This window comes from Oncorhynchus mykiss, chromosome 24, assembly GCF_013265735.2.
Source record: "Oncorhynchus mykiss isolate Arlee chromosome 24, USDA_OmykA_1.1, whole genome shotgun sequence".
Lineage (NCBI taxonomy): Eukaryota > Metazoa > Chordata > Actinopteri > Salmoniformes > Salmonidae > Oncorhynchus > Oncorhynchus mykiss.
Genome location: NC_048588.1, coordinates 1404746 through 1421663, shown reverse-complemented (window position 1 = coordinate 1421663; position 16918 = coordinate 1404746). Strand labels below are relative to the sequence as shown.

Here is a 16918-nt window from a genome sequence, read left to right as displayed (position 1 = left end):
TGTTTAGTCTTAATGCCGTAACTTAGGCCTATATTTCAATATATAGGCTACTGTATCATTCCATCATTTGTTCATGCCATCACACAACATACGAGACATTCATGCTTTGAAATGCAATCAAGCGTTTTTAGTTTTACAATTCAATAACAAGGGGAGCTTTGTATAATTAGACTTAACATGAAATAAATAGCAATTCATGAATGTGTGATGTAATACAGGCTTTTATATATCATTTTCCCCCCTGTTAGAACACTCTCTGCTACACTTATTTGGTGATTACACTGTTCCAAATGGTCAGAAAAAGTAATAATATTGTAACCTAAAAGCAACTGTTTGGCACACATGATACTCACTCAACTCTTGCTCCTATACCCTCCTTTCTCTTGATCTCCAATAGTTTCCACAACTAAGTCAAATGTCTTCCACAGATCTTCCCCTTTCCCTCCTGAGCAACTAGTCAACATTTTCCCGTTTTAGAGTTTATTTTTCATGTCCTCTGCATCCATTTTTTCTGTCACGTGTTTTATTGATGTGATAGGCTATAGGTCAGGCCCTATTGGTTACATGCATGGATGTTTACATGTTTCACATAAAGAGAGCAACGGTTGAGAGAATAGGGAATGTTTTTCCTACACAAATTAGGGATTTCGATAACAGAACTTTTCAATCAGAAACAAGTAAGAAACTAAATGGCTGAAATGATGTTGCTGCTTCAGTACAGACCGCGCAATAAACACTTGCTGTGTTCTGTTTTTTTTTTGTCTTTGGTGTGACTTCTGGAGAACACTGTGGCATCAAGCACAATTGTTAGTGCGCTTTTCATCAAATATTGCAAGACCGTTGAGTGAGTTTTGATGTCAAAGTCACAAGATGCAATGAATTTACCATAGAATGTTGGGTATTTATTGAACTTGCATCGGGGACAATAGAAAAAAACACATGGAAAAGCGACACAACTGATCAAAGGGAAAACCATCTCAGAAAAGGGACATTTTATTGTAGCAGCGTGACTACATACACAAATTGAATTCTTTAGTAACAAAAAACGACCTATGTTATTCGCAAACCCATGGCAAACATCTCAAACAGGTTCAAGGCAGAATTCAATGGATTTTTTCTGTCATTCTCTGTTGCTAGCTGCTTCAGGTAGGGCTTTACCTACAAGCATGAGCTTCACCTGGGCCTCCTATGCAGACAGCTGAGTAGGAAAGTAGGCAGAGAATCTCAGCAGAGGCGTGGCTAGGTGTTAGGAAAGAGCTTCCCCACAACCTAATGAGGTCATTAGAGGCTCGCTTAACGTCCCCCTTCTCTGATGCCTCCAGAAGGCAGATGCTCCACAGCTTCCCAGACTACTTTATTTGAGTAGCTACTAGCTAGAATCAGTAGAATTAGTACCTGGCTTCTGTTATATTCTGATAGCATGTCTAAAGTTAAGTGTTTATTAAAAGGCTATTGGTTTCCAATGCTTACATTGCAGTTTATGGAATCTATGAGTCAGTTCAGCTGGTGTGAACATTGTTTGTCTTCTTGAATCCATCAGGCGATTCATAAATATTTCATTAGTCGGATACTATCAAAAGTGAACGCCTTTTATTCCTATGTTGTCCTATCACGATATGGCCACAATTTAAATCTTAGCTCTCAGTGTATTGGAATTAATAAGCCTTCACCGAAAACATTTAGTATCAATCGTAAGAAGTGTAAAATCGTAAACATCTGGGCATTTTTCTTCGCCAATGTTTGCAGCATTCATCAAAGTGTAAACTAACAATTTCCCGAGTTGTAAAATATGTGACCTGCAAATCTCCTCCGTAAACATTTATAGAGTGATGGAGTGCTGCTCGTGTTCAAACATCCCCTCGGAGGCTTAAAGAGTTACTCAGCCATTTCTGACCAGCTGTTATTTGATTCACTAAACCCAACACCTCTTGGATTCGAAAAACAATTAGTGAGCCATATTCTTTTGGACCTTGAAAGAGCCTCGTTGCAGGTCGTACTTTGAGTTGGAGCCTGAGAAATGTTAGATCATTATTACTCTGGAAACACTCCCCAGTCTTTGTTCAAATCGAGGAGCCAATATTTTCTAAGATGATACAGTGAATTCATTTTGTATCTGGAACAGCTTGTACTATTTTATTAATGCAATCAATTCTCACTTTTTCCAATTTTCTCATATATATATTTTTTTTATCTGGGAAAGGTTCCAAACCGGAATAGATGCACATTTTAGAGGGCAAGGGTGGTAATTATTCTTAGTGATGTAACCATTTTGAAGGAAATAATTGCTCTAAGAAGATAAATAAGATAAAGGGAAGAGTCTGTAATTGCTACTGTATGCAGGCCAGGGAGGGATTTTTCTTCTCTGCACAGTAGAGGTACAATGACCCTGCTTAGTAAATGGCTAAATGATGACTACCTACCGAAAGCATGTCAGTAGGTAGCCAGACAGAGGTAAAATGGGTATATGCAGTATAATGACTATCTAGGACAAGGGCAGACTGGGACCAGAAATCAGCCCAAGCATTTCTAACACACTGGACCATTTTATTACTTGAGGCCCCACACTGTCCAATTTTTTTCCTCAAGGCCCCATTGTTGGCCAAATAATGATAATTCGGCAATAAAATAAACATTTTGCAGGCCCACTGGGCTAAAGATCAGCCCATCTGGCATTTGCCCCGAACAGCTGGTATCTACTGGAGGTTTTTCCCACACTCAGACACTTGTATTCCATATATATATACACACACATTCCAATCATCATCTTCTATCTAGGCTCCAGTCATCTGTGCTGCTATGGGAATAAGACATAGCAGGCTATGCAGGGCGTATGGATGCTTGTGGTTAGACAGGGGTCGTTGAGTGTTCATCTAGGTCAGCACTTCATGGCAGGTCACCTGCTCATGGATGATGTAGGTCAAGATTATGCGGTCAGCTTATGAGTGAATATGGAGTCATTTGATGTCAAATGATGCCGGGGAGGAGACACTACTAGAAACACACTGTGTTTCTTATAAAGGTTATCAGCAATAGAATTCAATAGAACGTATGATATTGCATCTCTATGGTTTTCAAAACAAAAAAAAATCTGTAAATCCATGTATTGTCAATCAATGGTCATATCTGGCTTGGCTTATTCATTTTAGCTCCTAGTGGACCATAGGGCCTGAATGTCTGGTTATACCTTGACACAATCCACTAGTTTTATCTGTACGACCTTCAGGATTAGCCCCCTGACTTCAACCTCCTAGCATACCCTCAGCTCTGTGTATGCGATTGGGAGATAGCTAGCCGTTGCGACTATCTCTCATCTTGGAATAAGTGTACATGATGCGCTGCAGGGATACGTCTGGATGCTGTTACTGCCCCAGTGAGCACTGCAAGGACAACCAGTTCAAACACAAGCTTTCAGGACAGCAGTGAGAACAATCTCTCATAAATAAAGAATTGGAGCGGGCAAATAAATGAGATCAGACAGCACAGGGCATCTGCAGGGTAAAGGCACAGGCCTGGGTCCCCGGTGCAATGCTTTCAGGTAGGCAGGAGCACGTGAGGAAGGGGGAGAGAGAGAGCGAGAGAGAGGGGGATAGAATCCCAGAGCCAACCTCTCGGCTGCTGAGTCGAAAGAAAGTTCCTCATGTACGGCGCACACTGTCGTACACACAGATGCGTGCATTCACACAGACATGAATGCACGCACACGTACGCACAAAAAAATGCACACATGTAGTGAGAGATGAAGACAATCAAGTAAATGCGCAATCCCCAATTTATGTATGTTACACACACACACACACACACACAGCTCTTATAATTTGCATATTTAGCTTTAATTACCTCTCTTTTTCTTTGTGTCCATTTCAGGGCCCGTTCTCGGCCTTCGTCACTCACAGCTAATGGATGTCCTCACACAGTATGCCTACAATGAGAGTTTCTGGGACAATGGGAATGGGAGCTTCAATGACACGGAGAGTGGGCAGAAGCACCCGTACAATTACTATGCCATGCTCCTGACGCTGCTCATCCTCGTCATCGTCTTTGGCAATGTGTTGGTGTGCATGGCCGTGTCCAGGGAGAAGGCCCTCCAGTCCACCACCAATTACCTGATCGTCAGCCTGGCCGTGGCTGACCTGCTGGTGGCCACCTTGGTTATGCCCTGGGTGGTCTATCTGGAGGTAGGTTACCTACACACCCACGCATGCTTTTTCATTGTCAGAAAGGCTTGAAGCTAATGATACAGTTTCGTTTTTTACCCTGTGGTTGCTGGAGGTAGGCTTTCTGTACACTCATGCACATTTGTCATTGGCTAAAGGCTTAAAGGTGCAGTGTAGTATTCTTTCAGATGAGGTTGCACAGCAAATTGCATACATAGCTGAAGCAAAACAAATGCACATAAACAAGAGGTTGTTTGATTACGCTTATGCCAATCAGGGTACCTTTTACCCTTCCTCTTGGATTTTGCCCTTGCATTGACCCTCCTCAGTCCTCCAAAATGAAAACAAACCTTTAGGGCCACATTGTTGATCTGAAAAGAATACATTCACAGTGCTCCTTTATTAAAGGTCTGGTAATGCAACAGCTTTCCCAAGATGTCGGTCATTGAAGCATGAGCATTACACAAACAGAAAGGATAAAGGCAACAACTACCATTGCTGGAACAATGTGAATGCAATGTGTGTCTGTTTTCATTGTGTATCTTCTCCACATAACTTGTTAAAGATATTCATTTGAACTAAATGAGTAATAAATACAATTTAAATATTACAAATAAAATGTTCTGCGTAGCTTAAAAGTGCATGAGAAATAATAGTTCTACCATTTAAAAAAAGTACATAAATGTTATTGCATTTTATGATGCCAATTTACCACACAATAAAATATTAAAGTTTAAATCCATCAAAAATGTTTCCCTGTCAACAAGAAAATATGTAAGTAATTATGGTTCCATACAATGTAATTATGGAATTTAATAGATAATAATTAAGATAGCATCAACATTAAATTGTGGGAAATAGCATTGCATATTATAACTGACAGTTTAATCAGTCACTCAATAAAAAAGTTATCACTGTAGCAAATAGGCTGTAATGTTGATCAAATGTCTACTGTATACAGGAGGTCAGACAATTAAGTTTGAGCAAAGTGAGGAAATTAATAAATTCACATCATGAAAATAAATGGCACTGTACCTACAAAGCTATCTAAACTCAGCAAAAAAAAGAAACGTCCCTTTTTCAGGACCCTGTCTTTCAAAGATAATTTATAAATGTGTACTTGTCCTCTTGCGCTGTTGTGCTCCCACTCCTCTATCTATTCTGGTTAGAGCCCGTTTGCGCTGTTCTGTGAAGGGAGGATTACACAGCGTTGTACTAGATCTTCAGTTTGTTGGCAATTTCTTGCATGGAATAGCCTTCATTTCTCAGAAAAAATAATAGACTGACGAGTTTCAGAAGAAAGGTCTTTGTTTCTGTCCATGGGACAGAACTTGCACAATTAGTGGCTGACTAAATACTTTTTTTTGCCCCACTGTGGGTATGTGGTTGCAAAGGGCATCAGTGCCTTAACAGCGAGATTTGCCAAGGCAGGATACTCTGAGCGCAGCTCAATCCAGAAATCTGGCAGTGGCTTCTAATTTAAATTCAATTTTCACAGAACCGCTTGTTGCAATTTGGATTAGGCTCTCTTGTTCAGATATCGGTAAGTGGACTGGAGGCAGTGCTATTTAATGAAGCTGCCAGTTGAGGCTTCTGTTTCTCAAACTAGACACACTAATGTACTTGTCCTCTTGCTCCGTTGTGCGCCTGAGACTCCCACTCCTCTTTCTATTCTGGTTAGAGCCAGTTTGCACTGTTATGTGAAGTGAGTAGTGCACAGTGTTGTACGAGATCTTCAGTTTCTTGGTAATTTCTCGCATGGAACAGCCTTCATTTCTCAGAACAAGAAGAGACTGACGAGTTTCAGAAGGTACTTTGTTTCTGGCTATTTTGAGCCTGTAATCGAACCCACAAATGCTGATGCTCCAGATACTCACCTAGTCTAAGGAAGCCCAGTTTTATTGCTTCTATAATCAGGACAACAGTTTTCAGCTGTGCTAACATAATTGCAAAAGGGTTTTCTAATGATCAGTTAGCTAATCCAAGTGTATTATTTCAAAAGGCTAACACAACGTGCCATTGGAACACAGGAGTGATGGCTGCTGATTATGGGCCTATGTAGATATTCCATTTTAAAAAATCGACCGTTTCCAGCTACAATATTCATTTACAACATTAACAATGTAACCACTGTATTTCTGATCAATTTGATGTATATTTTAATGGGCAGAAAATGTGCTTTTCTTTCAAAAATGAGGACATTTCTAAGTGACCCCAAACTTTTGAATGGTAGTGTATGTACTCATTTCCCAGCTATAGCTAGGTTAGACAACATTGGTGAATTATTATGTATTATATTGTGATGTGACTTTTAAAACTGTCTTGTGTGATCTAGGTGTGTGCTGTGTAAACCACGTAAGGTTGAATCAATGCCCAGTGACATTTGCGACATAAAACAGCAGAACGGTAGCCTTGGGCAGCAATACAATAACCTCATTCCAGCAAATCAATTGAGAGCAGGAAGTAGTACAGGTTTCGGAGGAAAAACTCCTTGTTTTACCTCGCTGTGTTAGGATGTTATTTTTTATACCGTGGTCTTTGGCCAGTGACGTGAGAGGCTATCCAAGACTGCAGCGAAATGATCCTCCTATGTGTGTATCAATGAGCCTGCCTCCTGATTTACCAGGGCTATTAAGTTACACTCTAAAATTATAGTCTGTCGTGTGCTCGGGAGAAAAACTGTGACTTGATCTCTTGCTCTAGCATCCAAGAAAACGCCAATAATTCTCCTCTGGTCTACTTACATTTAAAAATCTTGTCATTTTGCAGATGCTCTTATCCAGAGCAATTTACAGGAGCAATCGGGGTTAAGTGCCTTGCTCAAGGGCACATTGACATATTTTTCACGTAGTTGGCTCGGGGATTCAAACCAGCGACCTTTTGGTTACTGGCCCAACGCTCTAAACCGCTAGGCTACATCTGACTAAAAGTTGAGAAATGCCACATACAGTAGGCTAACTCGTTACACAACCTTTCCACAGTGACAATCAGCTCCCTTCAAACGGGCCTCTCAATTGTATTACAAAGGATACCAAGTTTAAGGTTGTGTGGATTAGTACAGGTTTAACAAGAAGTTAAGGAGATTTGATGGTTTGTTGTGCACAAATCCCTTTATTTGTCTTACCGACTAATAGTAGCATAACCAGCCTTTACAATGCTATGGAAATGGCACAAATTAAAATCTGTGTCTCTTATGCAGTAGGCTGCAGCTTGGCAACATAACAAGGGCTTAGTGTTAGCATGAGAATAAGCACTGCCCTTAAGTGAAACTGGTGGATTTTTTTGGGATGATTCACACTCATGAAACGTTCGATTTCTAGCAGAGAAAATAGATGTCATGTAGGATTATGCTTCGACACAACGAAAATAAACACGTTGATCTTTTATTACAATGCCGTGTTTTGGATTATCGTCTCTCTCCCGGGAGAACATTGTAATTTGCTGCGTGACCATTGTCTATTTGTTTTCATCTTGCTGAGATCTTGTTCAGGTTCATTTATCTTCCTAGTCTAACAACAAGCTGTGGTAATGTGTTGGTCACAGTCTGCTGCAGGAGCACTGTTGCCCTTTCTCGCTAAATGCTACATTTGCATTAATTATGAATATGTTACACCTTAGTTCGACCACGCCAAATGTGGTATATTAAGGGCCTCTTCTTGACATATGCTAGATGACAGGTCTTCAGATGTTTATTGGCTTTGATGAGCAGCTGGGAAAGATGCTTAGCCTCTCTCCTCCCAGCTAGCCTCACAGTATGTTAAACAAAGTGTCTGTGCAGGTGGCAAACGAAATGTTGACATTTCTGAGAAAGTGCGAGATCTAATGTACAATCCCCGCGCAAAATGAGAAAAACAAAACGTCAGGACTAAATCAGAAAATATGTATCGGGCCGCAGTTGACGTTAACATAGCAATTGGATTTCTCGCTACGTTTTATTTTTACGATGTCAGGGCAGTCACCGACCAAATCGATCCAACATTTTCCAGCATCACTTATCATGGTGAAGGTAGATATATGTTTCCAATAAGCCCTTACCATGATGTCTATGGGTGTTCATAATGATCTCCATTCCCACCAGTTTGGGAGGTGTGTTAGGAGGCTGATTTGTGGAGCCTGGTATAAAGAGTCTCTCATTAGGTTTGTCAGATCATTCTTTAATCACTGGCAGGGCTGCAGACTGACAACCAGGAGCAAAGACATAACCTTCTTCAAGCCTGAGTTTGGCATAATTAATAACACACTGCCTCAGGACAGAGATTAATCAGGCAGGTCTCCGTGAGAGCGGCTTCGCAGTTCTGGCTGTTTAAAAAAAGAAAAAGGTGAGATGCAGATATCTCTGAGCTTGACGACTCCAATATGATTGAGTGAGAAGCCACTCTCAGTAGTGGTGCAGGGGAAAGGCTTAGGATCTGCCACGATGGGCAGGCTTCGAAGCGCACTGTCAGTAATGCGTGGATATTAGCTAGTAGCTAGACCATGGCAGCCCTGTTCATGTAGAGAGTGGAGGTGGTTTGTGAATACGAATGGGTTCATCAGGCTCTTGGGAATGAAGTAGAAGCATCGGCTACTCGTTATTAAAATCTCTGTCATGACCAAAAGTATGTGGACACCTGCTCGTCTGACATCTGATTCCAAAATCATGGCCATTAATATGGAGTTGGTCCCTGCCTTTGCTGCTATAACAGCCTCCACTTTTAGGGGAAGGCTTTCCAGTAGATGTTGGAACATTGCGGTGGGGACTTGCTTCCATTCAGCCACAAGCATTAGTGAGGTTTTGTGATTAGGCCTGGAACTTGGCGTTCCAATTCATTCCAAAGGTTTTTGATGTGGTTGATGTCAGGGCTCTGTGCAGGCCAGTCAAATTCTTCCACACCAACCATTTCTGTATGGACCTCGCTTTGTGCACTGGGGCAAGTTCAAAGCACCGAATCGTCTAGAACAGTGGTTCCCATATTTGTTATAGTCCCATACCTCTTCAAACATTCAACCTCCAGCTGCCTACCCCCTCTAGTGCAAGGGTCAGCGCACTCTCAAATGTTGTTTTTTGCCATCATTGTAAGCCTGCCACACACGCACTATACGATACATTTATTAAACATAAGAATGAGTGTGAGTTTTTTTCACAATCCGGCTGGTGGGAAGGGCACAAATAATAATGTACAAATAATCAACATTTTTGCTCTTTTATTAACCATCTTACATATAAAACCTTATTTGTTCATCGGAAATTGTCAACTCACCACAGGTTAATGAGAAGGGTGTGCTTGAAAGGATGCACATTGCCAACAAAGGGTATATAACAAAGTATTGAGAAACTGTTGTTATTGACCAAATACTTATTTTCCACCATTTGCAAATAAATTCATAACAAATCCTACAATGTGATTTTCTGGATTTCTTTTTCTCATTTTGTATGTCATAGTTGAAGTGTACCTATGATGAAAATTACAGGCCTCTCTCATCTTTTTAAGTGGGAGAACTTGCACAATTAGTGGCTGACTAAATACTTTTTTTTGCCCCACTGTGGGTATGTGGTTGCAAAGGGCATCAGTGTCTTAACAGCGAGATTTGCCAAGGCAGGATACTCTGAGCGCAGCTCAATCCAGAAATCTGGCAGTGGCTTCTAATTTAAATTCAATTTTCACAGAACCGCTTGTTGCAATTTGGATTAGGCTCTCTTGTTCAGATATCGGTAAGTGGACTGGAGGCAGTGCTATTTAATGAAGCTGCCAGTTGAGGCTTCTGTTTCTCAAACTAGACACACTAATGTACTTGTCCTCTTGCTCCGTTGTGCGCCTGAGACTCCCACTCCTCTTTCTATTCTGGTTAGAGCCAGTTTGCACTGTTATGTGAAGTGAGTAGTGCACAGTGTTGTACGAGATCTTCAGTTTCTTGGTAATTTCTCGCATGGAACAGCCTTCATTTCTCAGAACAAGAAGAGACTGACGAGTTTCAGAAGGTACTTTGTTTCTGGCTATTTTGAGCCTGTAATCGAACCCACAAATGCGGATGCTCCAGATACTCAACAGTTTTCAGCTGTGCTAACATAATTGCAAAAGGGTTTTCTAATGATCAATTAGCCTTTTAAAATAATACACTTGGATTATCTAAAACAACGTGCCATTGGAGCACAGGAGTGATGTTTGCTGACAATGGGCCTCTATGCCTATGTAGATATTCCATAAAAAAATCTGCTGTTTCCAGCTACAATAGTCATTTACAACATTAACAATGTCTACACTGTATCTCTGATCAATTTGATGTTATTTTAATGATCAAAAAATGTCTGTGACCCCAAACTTTTGAATATGTGTGTGTGTGTGTGTGTGTGTGTGTGTGTAATATTATGTATGTATAAATTCAGCAAAAAATGTACTTCCCTTTTTCAGGGCCCTGTCTTTCGAAGATAATTCATAAAAATCCAAATAACTTCACAGATCTTCATTGTCAAGGGGTTAAACACTGTTTCCCATGTTTGTTCAGTGAACCATAAACAATTAATGAACATGCACCTGTGGAATGGCCGTTAAGACACTAACAGCTTAAAGATGGTAGGCAATTAAGGTCACAGTTTTGAAAACTTAGGACACTAAAGAGGCCTTTCTACTGACTCTGAAAAACACAAAAAAAAAGATGCCCAGGGTCCCTGCTCATCTGCGTGAATGTGCCTTAGGCATGCTGCAAGGAGGCATGAGGACTGCAGATGTGGCCAGGGCAATAAATTGCAATGTCCGTACTGTGAAACACCCAAGACAGAGCTACAGGGAGACGGGCAGACAGCTGATCATCCTCACAGTGGCAGACCACGTGCAACACCTGCACAGGATCGGTACATTCGAACATCACACCTGTGGGACAGGAACAGGATGGCAACAAACTGTCCGAGTTACACCAGGAACACACAATCCCTCCATTAGTGCGCAATAGGCTGAGAGAGGCTGGATTTCGGCCTGTTGTAAGGCAGGTCCTCACAAGACATCACCGGCAACAACGTTGCTTGTGGGCACAAGCCCACCGTCGCTGGTCTAGACAGGACTGGCAAAAAGTGCTCTTCACTGACGAGTCTGACGAGTCTCACCAGGGGTGATGGTCGGATATGCATATATCATCAAAGGAATGAGCGTTACACCGAGGCCTGTACTCTGGAGTGGGATCAATTTGGAGGTGGAGGGTCCATCATGGTCTGGGGTGGTGTGTCTTAACATCATCAGACTGACCTTGTTGTCATTGCAGGCAATATCAATGCTGTGCATTACAGGGAAGACATCCTCCTCCCTCATCTGGTACCCTTCTTGCAGGCTCATCCTGACATGACCCTCCAGCATGACAATGCCACCAGCCATACTGCTCGTTCTGTGCGTGATTTCCTGCAAGACCGGAATGTCAGTGTTCTGCCATGGCCAGTGAAGAGCCCGGATCTCAATCCCATTGAGCACGTCTGGGACCTGTTGGATCGGAGGGTGAGAGCTAGGTCCATTCCCCCCAGAAATGTCTGGGAATTTGCAGGCGCCTTGGTGGAAGAGTAACATCTCACAGCAAGAACTGGCAAATCTGGTGGAGTCCACGAGGAGGAGATGCACTGCAGTACTTAATGCAGCTGGTGGCCACACCAGATACTGACTTACTTTTGATTTTGACCCCCCCCCCCCCCCCTTTGTTCAGGGACACATTATTCCATTTCTGTTAGTCCCATGCCTGTGGAACTTGTTCAGTTTATGTCTCAGTTGTTGAACCTTGTTATGTTCCTACAAATATTTACATGTTAAGTTTGCTGAAAATAAATGCTGTTGACAGTGAGCGGATTGCATGACATAAGTATTTGATCACCTACCAACCAGTAAGAATTCTGGCTCTCATAGACCTGTTAGTTTTTCTTTAAGAAGCCCTCCTGTTCTCCACTCATTACTTGTATTAACTGCACCTGTTTGAACTCGTTACCTGTATAAAAGACACCTGTCCACACACTCACTCAAACAGACTCCAACCTCTCCACAATGGCCAAGACCAGAGAGCTGTGTAAGGACATCAGGGATAGAATTGTAGACCTGCACAAGGCTGGGATGGGATACAGGACAATAGGCAAGCAGCTTGGTGAGAAGGCAACAACTGTTGGCGCAATTATTAGAAAATGGAAGAAGTTCAAGATGACGGTCAATCACCCTCGATCTGGGGCTCCATGCAAGATCTCACCTCATGGGGCATCAATGATCATGAGGAAGGTGAGGGATCAGCCCAGAACTACACGGCAGGACCTGGTCAATGACCTGAAGAGAGCTGGGACCACAGTCTCAAAGAAAACCATTAGTAACACACTACGCCGTCATGGATTAAAATCCTGCAGCGTACACAAGGTCCCCCTGCTCAAGCCAGCGCATGTCCACTGCCCGTCTGAAGTTTGCCAATGACCATCTGGATGATCCAGAGGAGGAATGGGAGGAGGTCATTAGACCAAAAAGCTCTATTTTTGTCTCAACTCCACTCGCTGTGTTTGGAGGAAGAAGAAGGATGAGTACAACCCCAAGAACACCATCCCAACCGTGAAGCATGGAGGTGGAAACATCATTCTTTGGGGATGCTTTTCTGCAAAGAGGACAGGACGACTGCACCGCATTGAAGGGAGGATGGATGGGGCCATGTATCGCGAGATCTTCGCCAACAACCTCCTTCCCTCAGTAAGAGCATTGAAGATGGGTCGTGGCTGGGTCTTCCAGCATGACAACGACCCGAAACACACAGCCAGGGCAACTAAGGAGTGGCTCCGTAAGAAGCATCTCAAGGTCCTGGAGTGGCCTAGCCAGTCTCCAGACCTGAACCCAATAGAAAATCTTTGGAGGGAGCTGAAAGTCCGTATTGCCCAGTGACAGCCCCGAAACCTGAAGGATCAGGAGAAGGTCTGTATGCAGGAGTGGGCCAAAATCCCTGCTGCAGTGTGTGCAAACCTGGTCAAGAACTACAGGAAACGTATGATCTCTGTAATTGCAAACAAAGTTTCTGTACCAAATATTATGTTTTTCTGCTTTTCTGATGTATCAAATACTTATGTCATGCAATAAAATGCAAATTAATTACTTAAAAATCCTACAATGTGATTTTCTAGATTTTTGTTTTAGATTCCATCTCTCACATTTGAAGGTTACCTATGACAGACCTCTACATGCTTTGTAAGTAGGAAAACCTGCAAAATCGGCGGTGTATTAAATACTTAACACCCCGTCAGTCCTACAATCTAAGCTAGATGCCCTCAATCTCACACAAATCATCAAGGAACCCACCAGGTACAACCCTAAATCTGTAAACAAGGGCACCCTCATAGACGTCATCCTGACCAACTGGCCCTCCAAATACACCTCCGCTGTCTTCAACCAGGATCTCAGCGATCACTGCCTCATTGCCTGTATCCGCTACGGTTCCGCAGTCAAACGACCACCCCTCATCACTGTCAAACGCTCCCTAAAACACTTCTGCGAGCAGGCCTTTCTAATCGACCTGGCCCGGGTATCCTGGAAGGATATTGACCTCATCCCGTCAGTTGAGGATGCCTGGTCATTCTTTATAAGTAACTTCCTCACCATTTTAGATAAGCATGCTCCGTTCAAAAAATGCAGAACTAAGAACAGATATAGCCCTTGCTTCACTCCAGACCTGACTGCCCTCGACCAGCACAAAAACATCCTGTGGCGGACTGCAATAGCATCGAATAGTCCCCGCGATATGCAACTGTTCAGGGAAGTCAGGAACCAATACACGCAGTCAGTCAGGAAAGCCAAGACCAGCTTCTTCAGGCAGAAATTTGCATCCTGTAGCTCTAACTCCAAATCGTTCTGGGACACTGTAAAGTCCATGGAGAACAAGAGCACCTCCTCCCAGCTGCCCACTGCACTGAGGCTAGGTAACACGGTCACCACCGATAAATCCATGATAATCGAAAACTTCAAGCATTTCTCAACGGCTGGCCATGCCTTCCTCCTGGCTACTCCAACCTCGGCCAACAGCCCCCCCCCCCCCCCCCCCCGCAGCTACTCGCCCAAGCCTCTCCAGGTTCTCCTTTACCCAAATCCAGATAGCAGATGTTCTGAAAGACCTGCAAAACCTGGACCCGTACAAATCAGCTGGGCTTGACAACCTGAACCCTCTATTTATGAAACTATCCGCCGCCATTGTCACAACCCCTGATACCAGCCTGTTCAACCTCGCTTTCATATCGTCTGAGATCCCCAAGGATTGTAAAGCTGCCGCAGTCATCCCCCTCTTCAAAGGGGGAGACACCCTGGACCCAAACTGTTACAGACCTATATCCATCCTGCCCTGCCTATCTAAGGTCTTCAAAAGCCAAGTCAACAAACAGGTCACTGACCATCTCGAATCCCACCGTACCTTCTCCGCTGTGCATTCTGGTTTCCGAGCCGGTCACGGGTGCACCTCAGCCACGCTCAAGGTACTAAACGATATCATAACCACCATCGATAAAAGACAGTACTGTGCAGCCGTCTTCATCGACCTGGCCAAGGCTTTCGACTCTGTCAATCACCATATTCTTATCAGCAGACTCAGTAGCCTCGGTTTTTCTAATGACTGCCTTGCCTGGTTCACCAACTACTTTGCAGACAGAGTTCAGTGTGTCAAATTGGAGGACATGTTGTCCGGTCCTCTGGCAGTCTCTATGGGGGTGCCACAAGGTTCAATTCTCGGGCCGACTCTTTTCTCTGTATATATCAATGATGTTGCTCTTGCTGCGGGCGATTCCCTGATCCACCTCTACGCAGACGACACCATTCTGTATACTTCCGGCCCTTCCTTGGACACTGTGCTATCTAACCTCCAAACGAGCTTCAACGTGATACAACACTCTTTCCGTGGCCTCCAACTGCTCTTAAACGCTAGTAAAACCAAATGCATGCTTTTCAACCGTTCGCTGCCTGCACCCGCACGCCCGACTAGCATCACCACCCTGGATGGTTCCGACCTAGAATATGTAGACATTTATAAGTACCTAGGTGTCTGGCTAGACTGTAAACTCTCCTTCCAGACTCATATCAAACATCTCCAATCTAAAATCAAATCTAGAGTCGGCTTTCTATTCCGCAACAAAGCCTCCTTCACTCACGCCGCCAAACTTACCCTAGTAAAACTGACTATCCTACCGATCCTCGACTTTGGCGATGTCATCTACAAAATATCTTCCAATACTCTACTCAGCAAACTGGATGCAGTTTATCACAGTGCCATCTGTTTTGTTACTAAAGCACCTTATGCCACCCACCACTGCGACCTGTATGTTCTAGTCGGCTGGCCCTTGCTACATATTCGTCGCCAGACCCACTGGCTCCAGGTCATCTACAAGTCCATGCTTGGTAAAGTTCCGCCTTATCTCAGTTCACTGGTCACGATGGCAACACCCACCCGTAGCACGCGCTCCAGCAGGTGTATCTCACTGATCATCCCTATAGCCAACACCTCATTTGGCCGCCTTTCGTTCCAGTTCCAATAACTCTACCTGTACATGACCATCTGATCATTTATCACTCCAGTGTTAATCTGCAAAATTGTAATTATTCGCCTACCTCCTCATGCCTTTTGCACACAATGTATATAGACTCTCTTTTTTTTTCTACTGTGTTATTGACTTGTTAATTGCTTACTCCATGTGTAACTCTGTGTTGTCTGTTCACACTGCTATGCTTTATCATGGCCGGGTCGCAGTTGTAAATGAGAACTTGTTCTCAACTAGCCTACCTGGTTAAATAAAGGTGAAATAAAAATAAATAAATAAAACTTGTTCTCCCCACTGTGTGTGTGTGTGTGTGTGTGTGTATACCCCCGAGCCTTATATGGACTTCCTGCCGCAACGAGGCGATGTCCCATTTTTCTATAAAGAAAAGGTTGCTATGTCAGGTCGTGAAGAAGAATGACGAATGTATGGAGTTGTTGTTGGTACCCCGTCCCGTTGTACCACCTCTCCTACAGTTGGCGCACTCCCACCTTCTTGGGGCTCACCTATGGGTGTCAAAGACCTTAGACAGGCTCAAGGCACGCTTTTGGTGGAGCACGTGGAAGACTTGATAGACCGCATGGCAACCCTGTGGCCCTTGGTACGGGAACACATACAAGAGGCCCAAGCGTGGGTGTACAACAGAGGGGCACAACGAAGGGACTTCCAGCCAGAAGACAAAGTGTTGTTCCCATATGAAGTCATTGAGAACGAGGGTGAAGTTAACTATAGGGTCAGATAGCCGGGACTTAGGCATTTAACCCAGATTTACCATGTGAATTTGCTAAAGAAATGCACTCTACTCTATTTCCCCGAAGAAGGTTACCACAGAGACCAAGCCGGCAGAGGTGCCACTGGGGGACCAGCTGAGCCAAACACAGAAGCAGGAGCTGAGGGAGTTGGTTTGCCAAAACCAGGATGTGTTCTCCAGTGAACCAGGACACACCGATCTGACACAACATCATCACCGAACCCGGGAAAAAGGTGAAGTTGAGACCTTACCGCATACCGGAAGCAACGAGAGAGGCTGTCAGGACCGAGGAAAAAACTATGTTGAAAGTTGATATAATCGAAGAGTCGCATAGCAAGTGGTGCAGCCCCATAGTGTTGGTGCCGAAACCAGACGGCACCATTCGCTTCTGTAATTATTTTTAGAAAGGTAAATGAAATCTTAAAGTTCGACACCTACCCCATGCCTTGAGTTGCTGAATTAATGGAATGGCTAGGGACCGCCCGATTTATCAGCACACTCAACCTGACGAAGGGTTATTGGCAG

General features: G+C 43.6%; 1 protein-coding gene across 1 annotated transcript in view; it reads left to right on the top strand.

Annotated features, from left to right (window-relative positions):
• The window catches only part of d2r1 (dopamine D2 receptor 1), a 51418-nt gene that overhangs the window by 13532 nt on the left and 20968 nt on the right, over positions 1–16918 (top strand). Inside the window, 1 exon segment of the mRNA NM_001124371.2 lies at positions 3865–4175. Coding sequence (NP_001117843.2) covers positions 3897–4175 — 279 coding nt within the window. The 5' untranslated portion in view covers positions 3865–3896.